At 35.6% G+C, this 17,109-nt stretch overlaps 1 protein-coding gene across 1 annotated transcript; it reads left to right on the forward strand.

Moving 5' to 3' along the window:
* Positions 1-767: 767 nt before the first annotated feature.
* LOC111609291 (heat shock 70 kDa protein 12A-like) lies at positions 768-16,276 on the forward strand. The gene is made up of 10 exons (XM_023336666.1): positions 768-1,025; positions 2,729-3,076; positions 5,590-5,925; positions 7,033-7,131; positions 7,489-7,812; positions 8,753-9,036; positions 9,641-9,862; positions 9,934-10,105; positions 12,746-12,859; positions 15,172-16,276. Exons 1-10 carry the CDS (start codon positions 950-952, stop codon positions 15,822-15,824), a joined length of 2,628 nt encoding a protein of 875 aa, XP_023192434.1. The 5' UTR covers positions 768-949; the 3' UTR covers positions 15,825-16,276.
* The last annotated feature ends 833 nt before the right edge of the window (positions 16,277-17,109 follow it).

A 17,109-nucleotide genomic window follows, 5' to 3' on the forward strand; every position in this document is an offset into this window, starting at 1 on the left:
TAAAAACTTTGTTTTTCTTTCTATATGCATTTTGTATTCCTTTTGTAATCCACTGCGCATACACACACTTTTTATCTTATTTTCCTTAACTGTGCAGTTCTTATTCTATAGTAATTTAAATATTCTTATAAATTCTTCATATGCTGAATTCACATAATTTATTCTATAAATTACTCTCCAATCATGTCATCAAATCGGCTTTTAGTGCCTTCAATGACTCTTCTGACCCGTCTGTATTGTGATCTGATGTTTTGATTGGTTTCTCTTGCCGTTAGTCATTGACTGTAACTGCTCTAAGGTTATTTATTAAAAAATAAATTTAGAGCAGAATATTTCCACATATTGTATACTTTTCCCTAAGCTGATGAAGAGTAAGCTCAATGTTTTCAAATAATAGTACTGAGCAACATGTGAGAGCAGAGAGAAACGTTGTTTTTATAGGAGAAAACATCCAACAGAGATTAAATTACGTGCCTTTAAATGACATGAGTTGGAGCTATATATTGTTAGTAAACTAAATTGCAAGGAGTATGAAGGACAGAAAGGGAATTTAAAAAGCATACACACACTGGGATGCTAGAAGTGCCAGTCACTGGACAGCAGTTTTTTCTGTGAAAAACCTTTCAACAAAGACTAAGTATATAATAAAAAAGACTGAACCTTTAAATTCCTCACAAGCCACATTATACATGTAATAACCATGTTCAAATTTAAAAAACATTTTTGATATAATTTTTTTTTTACACTGCATTACATAGTACAGTAGAAACCTCCATATGAATATCTATAGGAGCTTAACTGGCAGAGAAGCAGCAAAGTGAAGGAAATCTAAACTGTCAGCATGAAAGCTGCCAAGCTGGTTTATGCACATTCTAACAGCCGCTCCCTTCACAACAGTCACAGCAACAAAAATTAAACACCTCTGTGAGGTTGGTACTTGGAAAAAGTTATGTTCTTCATAACCAGAGAAAAACGTAGTGGTTGGATTTTCAAGAATATAATGATCCTTGTGATTTTCCTACAAGGTAAGAAATGATTCTCTTAAAGGTCAACGGGTTGGGATAATTTTTAACCTTTTCTATTTAATACCCTCTAACAGATTGGTCATTTTGTACCTGGCAATTCACTGACGTACAAGAACATTAAAAAATTATCAGATTGTATTTTTCAGCTTGGCGCTAACAAGGCATGAAACTGTTAAACTTGGTTGTTCAGCTATGTCATTTCTTAATAAAACAACAGTATCAACCAGCATAGCTGGAAACTGTTTTATACCTTTAGAAGCTTAATAATAATAACATATAAATTTATTAAATGCATGACTAAAACAGACAGTGTTGCATCATGATGACTTTAGATAGTAATAATTTAATTTAAAATAAATTTTTGAGAAAATGCATTAACTAATTAAGTTAAAGGTATTTAAAAATAATTAAATCAAGCAATAAGCATTATTACTCCATGATGGTAATAAGTGTTCAGTAAGTGTTATTACTCCATGATGGTCTACAACAGGTTTTGTGCCATTGGGTAATAGACTCAGCAGATCCAGTGTAAAAAGCAATAATCAATCAAACAATGATCAATAAATTATAAAATCATTTATTAAATTTCTCAAAATTTTCAGCTAAAGATGAAAGAAGATAAATTAGTTGAGGGAGAGCTAGAAAATTCCTGATGCTTGGAATAGTAAGCACAATCAAACAGATTCAATTAATATTTTACTATATTAGAAATATTTTACTATATTTAAAATATAGTAAAATATTCAATTCAATATTTTACTATATCTATAATATAGTAAAATATTTCTAACATTTTACTATATTTTAATATAGTAAAATATAAACTTTAAGGTTTCAATCTCAGTGTTCCAGAAATTACCATATTATAACATAACACGGAGCTATGAGGAGTACCAGTTAAATTTGATGTAACTGATACCCCACCTCATGCTGAAAGCCACAGTTTCTGCCCAATCATATTCTACTTTTGAAGAGCTTGCAATGCCACAGTTGTTAAGTATGCTGACCTCTTGTTTGAACAACTTGGGTTCACAAAACATTTTAAATACCCGTGCCCATGGAGAATTAGTTACTGACTAATTCTGGTATGAAGGGCTGAAGGTGCCCAGAAAATACATAACTGGTGATTTATATACTGATGTAACCAAATGTCAGATAATTTGGCTTTGTTAATTTTTTGCTTTATTACGCTTGCTAAACTAAGTTTTAAGTTTTGGCAATATATTGCAATATAATAAGATTCTTGTACAATTAAACAATATTAAATATAGGTTATTTTGTAATGTAGAGCAGGGAAACTGGTACATGTTTACTGTTGATAGACCTTGCTAAAAGAATGTCACAAACATTAGCAATTAGGTGGATTGGCAGAGCTATAAAACAGCTTCAGCTATAAAACATCCACTACACCACTTTTCTAACCAAACCATTCCTGTATATCAACACTTTACGCTGCACTCTCTGAGGCTATAACTTAAACTTTTACTTAAATGATATTTGGAGAGCATGAAACCCAAAAAATATATTTTATGTTTCTCTCTACATCCCACAACATGCCATCCCATCTCATCCATGCACAGTAGCACAAATATAAGTTAAAAATAATTACATTTCACAGTTTAATACTGAGCTAAAGACTAACTTGACTATGTAACTAATGCTTTCATAGACTTGTTAACTGTCTGTGTTTTCTTCTCTTTAAGCCTCCCTGTATTCTTTTGCAATGGGAGAAAATGTTTTGGAGGGAGCAGAATCAGTTGTGCTGCCATGCCACTACTCAGGTATTTTACCAGAGCGAAACCCCACAGTGATCTGGAGACGCTATGATCTCAAACCACAAACTATCCATGTGCGCCGAGAAGATGATGATCTTCGTGGACAAAATCAACGTTTCAGTGGGCGAACGTCAATGAAATCTAATGCTTTAGATTCTCTTGACTTCAGCCTCACTCTGAGAAAACCTCACTTCTCTGACAGTGGTACCTACACCTGCAGCCTCAGGGACGACAGAGAAGATATCACACTAACAGATGTTCAACTGCAGGTTGAAGGTCGGTGCCTAATTTAAATGCAATACCTGTTGATGTGTTATGTTTACTGGCCATTGAGATAATGTTAGTGGCAGCACTGAATGGGGCTCATGAAAATTATGCAACTTATAAGTGCGTCCACCTCAAAAATAAATGGCTCAGCAATACTACACTGGAAATTTCACCAAGGGAATAGCAGCCCAACTAAAAGAGTGAGAGTTGAGCAGCCAAAGAGAAAAAAAGTGGATCCATGGCTCTCTGTTTCTTTCTCTGCCCATGCCTCTCATATGGTGTGGTCACTGCGCTGCTGTGTTTGTAGATCTTCCCTTGTACTGTAATGAAGTATGGCTCTCAGTGAGGAGTTGGCTCTATGAGTCGAAACATTTGTGACTGACCCATTGCTATAAAGCACAGATATACAAATAGTTTTTATCATGATTTGTGAAGGTGAGTAATGGATCAAGGTAGTTGCAACAATGGTTTCATTAAACTCTAAATCAGGGGTGCAACTTTTAGATGTATCTCTACTTCAACACACCTGAGTCAAATAATGAGGTCATTAGCAGGACTCTGGAGAACTTGACTGCACTTAGGAGGTGATTCAACTATTGGATTCAAGTGTGTTGGATCAGGGAGACATCTAAGAGTTGCAGGACACCGGCCCTCGAGGACCAGGATTGCCCACCCCTGCTCTAAATGCTACAGGATTCAAAGTCACAAGAGGAAGAGGAAGAAGGAGTAGAGACAGGGAGACAACGTAAGATCCAGGGAAAAACAATGACACATGGGAGACTATATACACACCGGGGCAATCAAGGAAATGACAAACAGTTAGAACCAATTACCAGAGAAACAATAACAAAAACGTTCAAGGTCAGTCTGGTGGCCTGATGTGCAGCCGGTGGAAACCACAAAGAGAATGTGGCAGTCGGCCAAATGGCCGGGGGCACCAATGGAGAACCTATGCAGGAGGCCGGAAGCATTGATGCAGGAAGCCACTGGAAGACTTGGGAACACTGGAAGGTTCGGAAAGAGCTGGAACACTTGGTGGATCACTGGAAAAAACAGAACCATGACAGTTCTGACATTTGAGACAGGATTCCGGAATTAGAAAATGTATTAAATTCTAGGTTAAAAATACTTTTTATAAAAAAAATTCCTCCTGCACTGAAAAAAAGTAAATAGTTAAACCAACTTAATTGAATTGTTTCAACTGGTAACAAGTAATTCAATTAAGTTTATCCAACTTAATTCATTAATTTGGTTTAACTTGACAAATTTAAGTCAGTCTTATGAAAATAACTTAGTTTACTTCAAATAAAGAAGCAAACTAATAAAATGTTTTTATAAAAAAAAATAGGTGGGGGGCATGAAAGGGGTTCTCAGGCAGCCTTTATTTGAGACTAGTTAGACAGAAACATGGATAATTAAAGAGTGGGAACACGTGCAGCAAAGGTATTCAGGCCAGGAATTGAACCTGTGACGGCCACATCGAGGACTAAGACCTCCTTATGTGAGTTGTGTTCTCTCAGCAAATTAGATGGGCTGTAGACAAATAAGAAAATGAATGTCTGAAGGGGCCGAATGGAGGTTTGGGCTCAGTCAGTTTTAAATTTTACCCACTCTCTAATTCTTGGCCACGACATATGTAATGCGCCAGTTCGACGCACTGAAGCTTACCGGAAATTGCCTGCACTGTAAACAACCAAGTGAGAAGCTCAGTCATCGGGGACGGACACAAAGTAGAGCAGCTGCTCCTTCATGTCAAGAGGAGTGAGTTGAGGTGGCTTGGGCATCTGGTTAGGACGCCTCCCTGGTGAGGTGTTCAAGGCGCATCCCATCGGGAAGAGGCCCCAGGGAAGACCCAGGACCGGAGGGACTACGTCTCTCGGCTGGCCTGGGAACACCTTAGGATTAGGTTTTTAAATAAACTGAACTGATTTGAAAAGCACCATGAGAAGTTAACTAAAACATGAACTGCTAAAGTCTGAACATTGGAAGAATATAATGGACAAAAATTTGCTCCACAGAATAAACTGCCTTTTTCTTTTATGAATAAGCCATGGCTCTACTTTAAAAAGTGAGAGAAGTGGGCAATAAAAATTGAGTCAGTTTCATTCTAAAATATCTAAGGAATCTTTAGGTTTGCAGTGAAAATGGACTCCTATTTACCTGTTACTTTTATGTTTTGTAGAGCTATATCTTTAACAATAATGTCTAGATAGAGATTTTATAGACATATCTATGTACTTTTATGTTGGGGTGCCAATAAAGAGATTGTGAAGAGGCCTGTAAATGTCCATACCTGAAAGTCATTCTTTGGTAAAAGTCAAGAAATGGTCAACTTCATTTTCCTTTATATTCCTGTTGCACTCAAAAAATCCAAGCTTTCAAATGACCAGATACCCTGACAGTGTTTTGTAAAGCTCACTTTAAAGAAGAATTTAAGTATTAGTAATACTTGTCATACCCATTGCAACTAGCAGTATGAATTATAGTCATGTAAAATTTAAATTAGCATTTTGTTTTCTCAGTTCAACAGGTAGAAGTAAAGGTGCAGGAGGGAGAAGAGTCTGGAGTTCTGCCCTGTAAAACAACAGCTCATGTGGAGGAGGATGACACTGTGGAGTGGACCCGTACTGAACCAGAATTCATGATTGCCTATGTGTATCAGAATGGCAGCAACAAAGCTAAAGAACAAGACAAGTTTTACTGTGAACGTACAATAATGAATAAAGAGCAAGTAAAAAGTGGAGACCTCAGTCTGACCCTCAAATACCCCACAGAGAGAGATAGTGGAGTCTACATCTGCACCTTCTACAAGAAAAGTGACGTCGTCAGACAGAAAGTGATTCTTCATCTTGTCAAAGGTCAGTGGTGCAGATGTACTGTACATGAAGCTTATCTTTGCAAGCTGGGAAACATTTCAGATGGAATCTATAGTTTTGAATGACTGAAGAGCTACAGTACCTGTACAGCACTCTGGTTTTTAAACCACTTTATTAATAAATTTTGATGATGATGATGATGATGATGATGATGATGATGATGATGATGATGATGATGAGGTAGGTTGCTAGAAAGAATATTTTTATGAACTTACAATGGAGTCAGTGTTTTTTTCCAGTTTTTATCCAGTCTTTTCAACATGTATTATCGTGAAGACAAACTTATTCCTTACTGTATTCTTATTAAACAAAGATCAAGAACAAGTCTTCTCTTTTATGCAAAAGCTCGTAGAAGCAGTTAAAGCTACAATAACTCTGTTGTTGTGTCCTGCTTGAATAGATGCGGAAGGAATTTGTAGAACTCCCATAAGAACCCATTATAGCATTTCACTACCTATACTTTGATTAGTGTTAGAACATATTGATTTTTTAGTTTAGTGGTTAATTTGCTGCTACACCATGATTGGGATTATTGTTATATTGATCACCCAGGACAGTTATATTGTTCTATTACATCATTAAGTGTTGTCATTTGATTAGAAAGGAGTTGTTCTTATTTGAATGTGCTAAGAGACATTTTTTGCTTTTTTACTTGCATATACGGTATATATGAAATTAACTGCCTCCCGGTCCTTGAATGCACCCTTACCTCCACCCCTCACACTATCCCCTCTTACCCCCTTCCCAGAGGTAGATAAAAATGTCTTTCTATCTTACTCTGGGACTTTGCATTGAATTTGTTCACATTCCACCCGTGAACAAATCAATTGTTGAAGTTATTTGCTTCAGTTCATTCACTCAAATGATTTATTCATTCGAACAAATTGCTCATGAATGACACAACACTAGTGTGTATGTAAAGGTAGGCTTACCAGTAAGCAGGCTGCTGGACGAAGCAAGTACACCAGATGGCAGACCAGTAATTTGGGGTTACCTTCCACAGAAACTTTAGCAAATAAGTTAATCTACAAATAGCTTATTAATGTGCAATCATTACAGAGATCTTACAAGTTTTTTGTTTGTCAACAGAAAAATTTCCACCATGGGCCAAAGCTTTCCTGGTTCTTTTTGTCGTTCTTCTTGTTTTTGGAGGCCTTTTCTTTCCCTTCCGCCAATATTTCAAGTCAGGTAAGATTTATTTTATAATGCTAACAGGTTCCTGTTAAGGTTTTGTGAGTGTTTTATTTTTTTTAGAAATTTCTTTTAGTATCAGAAATGATTTGTTAAGATATAGAATAAGAGACGCATGTTTGATAGTGAAAAAACCAGCAAGTCACCTCTCACACTCTAGGCAAGATGCCAGAGAGAACCAAACAACTGGTGTTTTGAGGTATTTAAATTAGGTATTTTATCACAGTTGTGTATTGCTGTGTATTGTCCATAGGTGCTCATGGAATAAATTATAACCACACAAATATTATAGAAAATGTATCTGATGCAACTATGTTGTCAAAGCAGCCGACTCTTTGGTTTGTGTTTTTTCAGTCTACAAGGTGGAGGTGGATTCAGGAATGAAGTCTGTTACGCTGCCCTGTAAAACCATAGTTCGTCTGCCCAAAGATGTAACAGTAACATGGAAAAATAACACCAGCCGATTAGTCCACCTGCATGAGGGCTGTGGTAAAAAGCTTGAAGAACAGCACAAGCAGTACAAAGACCGAACTGAGATGAAGGGAAATTTAAAATTTGGAGATTTTAGTTTGATCCTGAAGAACCCGACAGACAGAGATACAGACACCTACACCTGCACCATCTCCAACAGATGGGGGAAGATCTTGATCAAGAAACAAGTGCTGCTCTATGTCAAAGGTAAGAGCTGCACATGTAGGTTTCACAATTTACTTATTACTGTAGGTTGAATTCCAGCTTTCACCTACTAAGTGATAATGTGTCCGTGACCAAGGCACTTCCTAATTAGTTAATAATCTGTGTATCATATTTAAATGTCAGTGTGAATGGGTGAGCACATCGTTACGCCACTTTGAGTGGTCAATATAACAAGAAAAGCAATTTATAATTTTAGTCCACCTCCTGTTTTAGCTTTTTTGTCACATTTATTTCATTCATTTAAAAAAGCTATTCTGCAATAATAGGAAAATTGCCCAAACAGAACTTAGGAGAAGAGATTTTAAAAATCAATAGATTATCTACCAATCAAAAAAAATAAAAAATTAAGAACAAAAAGAGAAACAATGTAATTGGCATCTATAGTTTATCCCAGAATATTTACAACCCCTGGAAGATTTGGATTCAAATGATCCTCATTAAACCTGTTTTTTCCTGATAGGAAAGACAGAAAAATTGTACGCAATACAATATTATTCCCCTTTTACAACAACTTTTTTTGTGAGCATATTTTCACTTATCTTTTGACTGCCTTATGTGATGAGACAAATCTTTAAAGTTGGACCCACAATAAAATTATTGTTTGAAAATACAAATTATCATTTGGATTATTAGGTTAACTTTTTCTGATATTAAAATGTGTTTGCTCATTTGAAACATTTAACTGTGACAACAAAGAAAAAACAGGATATATATGTAATTCTTTCCCAGTTCAACTTGTGTAATTTGTTCAAATTTCAATGTGTGGTCTCCATTGTCTGGTTTTATGCAAGCAGGTTATGTATACTACCATGGATTGTCTTAAGTTTGATTATGCCATAATTAATTGTGATCAAAACAGTTCAGTCAGATCAACAGTCACTGTTTTTTTTCAGATTCTAACTTTCTTCTCATTTTCAACCAGCTGGAGCTGACTCTTTCATAATAGCCATAGACATTGGTTCAGGATACAGCAGCTATGCTTTCAATGTTAAACCCAGAGAGGAAGGAAGTGAGACCCAGATAAAGAGATGGGGTAAGGAACTTGGACTAGACACCCCAAAGACTTCTTCGTGCATCCTACTTGATGAACATGGAGGTTTCGTACATTTTGGTTATAAAGCCAAAACAGCATACACCAATATGACAAGAGAAGAAGCTGAGAAACATCATTTCTTTGAACATTTCAAGACGGCTCTTGATTGCGATGTAAGTTGAAAAAAGATCAGGGGCCTAATGTATAAATAGATGCGTACACACAAAAAATGTGCAGTGCCATATTATATGCACAAGTTGGCAGGTATAAAAATGAACGTTGAGTAAATCTATGCAAACCTCTTACCTGCCATGAAAATGTGCGGCAGCCATGCAAACTTTTTTTAGATGATAAAAAACTATGCAACTCCAAAACTCACCTAAATCCTGTGAAGCATGTCTTCAGTCATTGTTATTTAGACCAAGATGCATCAAACCCGATGTTATTCCATGATGTTATGGAGCCATATTTATATATGTAGGATCTACAACATGAGTCTATTAGAAGTATACTTATTAGGATTAACACAAACACTGGTTGGTGATTGTTTTTTGAATAATGTGCCACTTTATTACATTTTAATTTATGGATGGGCATAGCTGAGTATCAACAGCATAACCATTAAAATGTTTCCCATGCTACCTGATAATTTTACCAGTCAGAAGATCTTAATAGGTGTGTAATTCTATATAGGGCTGCTAGTGCAGGCTTCTATAAATCTGACAACGTAATCTATGTGTGAATACAATCTAATTTACTACTAAAATATATTCCCAGGACCTCAGGAATCAGAAAATTAAAGCAGCCAATAATAAGTCTCTTAAGGCCTTGAAGGTCTTCACAGAAGTTCTTGGATATCTAAAGGATGACGCTTTGGAAACCATCAAAGCCCAGGCCAAGGAGGGCGAGTTTACAGCCTCTGACTTCACCTGGGTGCTAACTATTCCTGCCTTCTGGGGTCATCCAGCTAAACGGTTTATGACAGATTCTGCAACCCAGGTAATATACTTTCAGAGAGCAGTTTAGGTCTGAAAAGCTGGGAACAATGACACTTTTAATATTTTTTTCAGGCTGGTCTTGTAACAAAAGGAACAAAAGGCAAACTGATGGTTGTTTTGGAGTCAGAAGCAGCTTTGACTTGGTGTTTGAAGCTTCAATCTGATGGTTTCATCACACAGAACCACAGCAGAGACTCACAGGATCAACCTGCAGGAGCAGCAGAACCTGATACCAGCTGTAACGGTACTGTGTGGATCTATAACATTAAGCATACAAACATTCAACATTTAACAGGTTTTAGTCTGTTTGATAGGACAAATGTAATAAATGAATGGATTCTTTATGTGATCTGTTTGAATTCATCCGATTGATAAACAATACCAATATATTTGTATTTGTTTTATATTTGTTCTGAAATGTTTTTGACCATCAACAGAATTTAATCAGGTAAATATAACCTGAGTAAGTACAAATAATAATTTTATCTTCATTGCCAAATCACTGGTTATGTCGCACGTAGCAGCTAAAACGTCTTTCTGGTTTTTATAAATCCAAAGCCTGCAATGCTTTATATGTTGTTTGGGTATGTTCTGTGAAAATCTAAATTTTTCATTTGTCTTTGAGTAAATTTTGTAGACCAGCAACTCCTAAGAAGGTTTAACCATTGGTTCATGCTTTCTCCAAGGCAATTCATTCATGTTAAGATAGAAACCAGAAATGTTTTACCTAAAATTAAAAGGAAGTAATTCTATGTTCACTTTGCATTTTTGCTTAAAGACAACCAGGAGAAACAAATACAACAATTATTTTAAAATGAACAATATCCAAAAATCAGTGTGCCATGTGAACACAAACAGTTTGTGGCTTTATTAAATTCAAACCCCTTTTAGTTTATCCACTAAAAAAATATTTTTATTTCAAACCCTTTAAGTGGAAACTTTGCTTCACTTGTTTTCCTTTAAATAACCCTAAATAGGAAAACATGGTATTAATTTCTTCACTACCTTTAAGATGAACATTCAGTAAAAGAATGAACCTGTGTGAAGGTAGATTGTTGCCTGTGTGTTCCAAAATGGCTGCCATGACAGAAAAAACCTACTTATACAATCTATGTCGTGTAACATACTGGAAAGTTTTAATACACAATGTTCTACATCCATCTTTCTCTCTGAAACAAATTTAATTGCAAAACTAAACAATACTTTTATTCTTCCTCCATTTTTAAGTAACTATTTTAATAGTATCATTCACAAAATTTGTTCAATTACCTTTATGAAATCTCTACAGAAAAATTTCACCACCATGAACGTTTGGTAAAAAAAAAATAAAAAAGAATTATCCATTTTAAAAATGCTTTAACAATCAACTCCTTAAACTTCACATTCATCAAATTCAAATAAAATTCATATGTAAACTTTGAAATTACTTGAGGTTGAGGAAATTGACCTCCCTTTTTCTCTTAAATTCAAATACACATAATGTTTACATAAATGAAAGAGGCTAAACAAAAACAACAACAAAATTTTTGAGGTAAATAAAATACTTGTTGTAAATGACTTGCTTTAGAACTGTTTTAGGCATCTTAAGTCAATTCTACCCAAGGTTTGGTGGAAGAATAGTCATGCCATTTATAAACATCATCTATTTTATGCTGTAAAACATCTGGAAGTGGTTTAACTTGAACAATGAAAGTCCATCTGCTGAATTGAAAATGCAAAATAAGTCAACAAGAAAACTGTATTGGTTTTAATTCAGAAATTAAAGTTCATGAAGTTGATTTAACAACAAGAGACAAGATGTCCAAACATAGATTATTTCTTTTCAAATTTATTTTGAATCATGAGTTTTAACTTAATGCTGCAATTTAAACCAAATAATTATTTTGCATTATGCAACAACCTTCACCTAGTTAAAGAGCACACATTTCTCTATTACTTTGCTCACATTATCAAGTTAAAACAACTACTTATTTTACTTCAGAATAATATAAATAATATAAACTGTTTCAAATTGCATGAACTTCATTTCTGACCTGATGAGGAATTTTATTAAACATCACAGTGATTTCTACTCAGAAACATTTTGTGTGAACAGAACATTATCCTTAAGCTTTAAAATAAACATTTGCTGTACAAAAGTCAGATCAATATAACACACTTCCATCTCACGGTGCAACACAGGATACAAAAATATGCCTCTAACTACTCGGAGATAGTTCCCACTTTTGTCTTTTACTTCTTTGAGTTTTTAAGTGCTAATCCAAAAAGCCAAGTTTATTCAACTCTTGTAGATTTGACTAAATTAATAAAAGGTTAACACAACTTAATGTGTAAGTTTATGTTTCACAAACACACATTTAGATTATAAATAAATAAATAAAAGATAGTTGGTAACTAAATGCAGCTTAAATCTTTTACACTGTAGGTGACACAGGAAAGACACACATTAACTGAGGCCTACTCAAAACAATCATGATCTGTCTAATATTTTAACATGCGCTAAAGTTAAACATAATTGAAACTAGCATAATTAAACTAATATTTAACCAACATACTGAAAAGAAATTACAAAATATCCAAAGATCTCACTATCTAGCTCAAATTTTTTCCTTAAGAAATTTATTTTTACACATTTGGTGAGGATGAAAATTTTCACTCTAAAGATGTGAAATTTTTAATGTACAAACTCTTCAAGTAATGCTCATCTGGGAAATTTGAAGAAATTATGTCTTAGAAAACTGGTGGGGCAACTGTGGAAGTCTATATCATAAAATGCCAATAGAGTGGAGAAAATATTTTACTAACAGACGTCTGACTAACACCCCTATCAGCACTTATCTAATTGTTTAATGGAGCTTCAGATGCATATTCTTTGTTTTTACAGGCTTACCCAAAAGTCAGGTGGCAGTAGATATGGTAATGAAACAAGAAGAAACCAAAGACCTGCTGAACAACCATCACAGAAACGGAAAAGGATATGTTGTTGTCGACTGTGGAGGTAACTGTTACTCATGATTATTCAAACAATTGACAAGTTAAACACTAACTGACATTTTGATGTGTTATGATGACACTTGGCATCTTTACACTGTGTTGTGTCTTCTATGACTTTGTATTTTTGTGTTTTTATTATGAAAACACTTTGAACTGGCTTGTTACTGAAATGTACTTTACAAATAAGCCTGATTGATTGAATTTTAGAAGGTTGGAACCAACAGGATCCCATTTCAAAGAGCGGATAAGTGAAAATCAGCTCAGCTCCACAGTCACATGGATGATAATTGGAGGGCGTGAGGTGGGAAGGAGCGTTATGTTTACATATCTTCAAGGAGATTGGACATATGCAGCCCAGGCAACACGGGAAAAGCCAATTCAGATACAAAATGTCTTAGGGCAGGTAGATAATAAATTTCACTCTTCCCTAAAGTCTCTCTGATGCATCTCAGTTGCATAATTATCCAAATTAGTTTGGTTGTTCCACTGAGCGGAAACTAGCAACTTCTCCAAGATCAATTCCATTCCGTTAGTGAGTGTTGGAGTCATCAGCTGGGCTGCAAGTCTCGCATCCAACTTGAGTCTCTGTACATACCAACAGCCTGAGTGTTGAGAGATCAGTTGACCGGCTCCATGATTTGTAGATTTGAAGGATGTGCAAAGAAAGGCAACAAAAATATAAAAAAAGACAAAAACAGAGCAAGCAGGGCAGGCAAGGGCAGTGAGGGAGCAGAGCAAAAAAGCGTTTGCCTTCATTGAGAGCAAGACAAAAAGAAGACCTGAGAGATCTGGAAGGTTGATGCAGCAACAGCTAGTGTTGTAGTCAAAACCATCTAACACGAGACCGAGACAAGACCAAGACCATTAGGGTCCGAGACCAAGTCGAGACCAAGACCGGTGTCCGGTCTTATTACATGACACAATAAAATGTGAAATATAATCAAAACTGTTTCCGAATGTGATTTGGAAAGATCCACATTCTCATTAAAACACCTAGATATTAAATGTTTAGAAGTGAAATAAATTGAACCAATATCACTATCAATTCAAACTCTTCATTCTGCTTTGCTTCCATCTCTGTGCCACAATCTGTGGAGGTCTCCTGCCATCCCTATAAAGATAACAACCTGAGCATTTGCCCATATCACCCATGTGAGAAACCGCCACTGTCTGCACTATAAAACATAGCGATTAATGTAATACAACTAACAGTAAACAACACTCAACTATGAACACTAACCAAGGGGCAACAAGCAAGAAGTAACCAAGCACAATGTGCGCACCATGACTGTTCTCACTCTGTCTCCTGCTGCATGAAGCCAGGCGGCGCACAGTGCTGTAATACCTGCCACCATGACAGGTGACGAAAACAATCAAAGAACTATGAGGATGCTCTTACGTTCTTGGGTTTTATTTATTTGCTTTTAAAATAAATATAAATGTATATAATTAAATAAAACAATAATGGCTACCGCAGTGTACGCAGAGCATTACAAGAACAAAGAACGGCTCTCAGTGAGGCTCCAGTTCTATCTTCTTAAGTAAAGAGAAGTTCAGAAGACTCGGATCGTTTGTGAATGTCACATCACTATATAGCAGACTTTTGGACACAATGTTGTCCCATATATGCGACACCTCAGTCAACACCGCCGCACAATAATTCAGTGCAGTGAGTGACAACATTTTTTCATAGCAAATGTAATTTGTCCCTGCACAGCTAGCTTTGCAGGGACATTAATAGGGATTTTAATATGTGTGTTTTGCATCCAGTGAAAACAAGGATGTTAACAAATTACCTGGACAAGATGCTGGTAATTTATTGACATTTCCATAGTTGTGGTCTTGACCAGTCTCGAAATAAAATCCCGAGTCCTCATCGCCCGAGACCAAGACAAAACTGAGACCAAATGCAGTCGAGTCCGAGACGAGACCCAGACCATGAAAAATGGTCTCAAGACTACAACACCAGCAATAGCAGATCTTTAATGTATTGTGCTATGCTGTTCAGTGATTTTTAAATAACAGTATTTTAAAGTCTACTCTGTGAGCTACAGGGAGCCAGTGTAGGGACTTTGGAACTGGGATGATGTGCTCTATCTTTCTGGTTTTAGTCAGAATGCTCAAACAGAGGATTTTTCAAACAGAGGAAGAAAAGATTGAATAATTGTATAGGAGACAAATCTAAAAAACCTTTGCATTGACACTAAAAATACTACGACATGTATTGATTATAACTTTTTGAGTGTTTGTTGAATGTGTAACTCCTTTTTTATTGAGGTTTATCCATTAATCAATTCTCTTACTGTTTGTAAACAGATGAAACAATTGACTTCACTGTTCACAAAGTTATGGAAGGAGGATCCCTCAAGAAGCTGTATGAGGCCCCTAAAAACGAACTGGGAGGACAAACTGTGGACAAAAAATTTAAATTGTTTCTGAAAGAAATTTTCTCTAATGGAGTCTGGGATGAATACGAACAAAGCTTCCCCAGTGAGGTTCAGAAAATCATGTATGATTTTATTTGTCTTAAACAGCTGGATGAAGATGTTCAGATCAACTGTCCATTTAACTTGGGAATGTTGGCTGAGGAACATAAAGAGATTGAAACGTTCTTTGATTCAGTGGAAGGAGCTTCCTGGGATGATGGATCTATCAGAATCTCCAGAAAGAAACTGAAATCTTTCTATGATGAGAGTCTGCAGGGAATCACCAAGAGCCTTGGAGAAATATTAAAAAAAGATCTCAACATTGGTTATATTGTGTTGGTGGGGGGTTTGGCTGAGAACCAGATTCTACGTCAGCACATCGCTGATCAGTTCGAACATCAGTATAAAGTCCTGTGTCCTCTTAGACCCCAGGAAGCGATCCTGAAAGGAGCCGTAGAGTTGGGGAGAAACCCAAAGTTGGTGGAGTCTCAGAAAAAATATCCAGCTTGGTTGAATTTCTTTTTTGAGAATTTTAAAGAGTAAAAAAAATGTGTTTCTTACTGTACTTTAACCGTGTACTGTACTGATAACAGTGTTCAGTATCTAGGAAACCAGGTGTAAAGAAGTTTGTTTTTTTTTGGTCAGCCTCTTTATTAACACATGTATCATCACCATACTACATGTGCATGTGTCATTGAATTTAATCAAATTAAGGAAATAAGAGGCATACTTTCAGAATTAACAGTCATCTGCTGCTGGAAAATTCTCCAAACAATACATTCTGTACAGTTACTATTTTCTGCTGTCAATTTATGTATCACTCTTTAACCTTTTTTGTTATGTTTGAGGAGAGTCTGCAAGCCTCAGTAACTGATGTTTGAACTTCTTTTTGAACTTGATGTGACATGCTAAGATTGGATCTATTTGTGTAAAGTGATATTTAAATCCATCATTTGTACATGACTGCTATAACTATCCAATAAAAATTTTGCAAAAAAAATTGTTTGGAATTGAAGACGGAGATGATCTGGGAATTTTTTGATTTTGTCTCTGTTCTCTGATTTTCTCTCTCAACTGTTCTTTCTGTATAATTAGGCCTTCCACTGATCCACTTTCAGTAGTATGTATTCCACTTTGAGTGTCAGTAATTAGTTTCAATCAAGAAACAGATTCTTCAATCAAGACGGCGGCTCGGATGTCTTTTCCTGAACACTTCTGTTCAGTTTTTTATTGAGGAGAAAACGGAGATAGCTGTTCGTTACCTAGCAACCAAATCAACAGAACCAGTTCCTGTTAAGTATTCTTTAAAAAAAAAAATTTCCTCAATCCAAATAAATTATAACTTGCACTTAAATATGTTTCACTTCAGCTTTTGTAATTATATACAATCATGCTAAATTCAAATAATAATCATCATCATATAAATTATGCTTAACATATAAATGTAAATCAGTCACTTATCATTCAAATTATACTTAACAACAAATAAGTGTAAAGAAGTCAAAACAGGTGCTTCATCTTTTGTTTGTCATCTATCATTTCTTGCCTACTTTCTGTTTCAGGTTCAAAATTGGCTTTTGGGGGGATTCGTGTCTGTGTTTTAGTAAGTTTTGTTTTATTAAATCAGCCTGACTCCATCCTTTAACTGCATTTGACTCCAACAATTTCTACAATATCACTAAAGTTTGCCATTTGGAAACAATTGTTCCTTCACGATCTGAAAAGTCAGATCTTCCACCTCAAAGATCTCCCCTGCAACTCAACCTTAATAAAAAGATAGTATATTATGTTTTCCATGCACGTAGTGCAACAGTATAGTACAATCAAT

The sequence above is a fragment of the Xiphophorus maculatus genome, chromosome 7 (assembly GCF_002775205.1).
Source record: "Xiphophorus maculatus strain JP 163 A chromosome 7, X_maculatus-5.0-male, whole genome shotgun sequence".
Taxonomy (NCBI): domain Eukaryota; kingdom Metazoa; phylum Chordata; class Actinopteri; order Cyprinodontiformes; family Poeciliidae; genus Xiphophorus; species Xiphophorus maculatus.

What these genes read in the sequence shown, in the direction of transcription:
- LOC111609291 (XM_023336666.1), top strand. Translation starts at nt 950, where the DNA reads ATGTTCTTCATAACCAGAGAAAAACGTAGTGGTTGGATTTTCAAGAAT. An exon ending in AGACGGCTCTTGATTGCGAT is followed by an intron (nt 9,037 to 9,640) that starts GTAAGTTGAAAA and finishes ATATATTCCCAG; the next exon opens with GACCTCAGGAATCAGAAAAT. An exon ending in TGTTGTTGTCGACTGTGGAG is followed by an intron (nt 12,860 to 15,171) that starts GTAACTGTTACT and finishes GTTTGTAAACAG; the next exon opens with ATGAAACAATTGACTTCACT.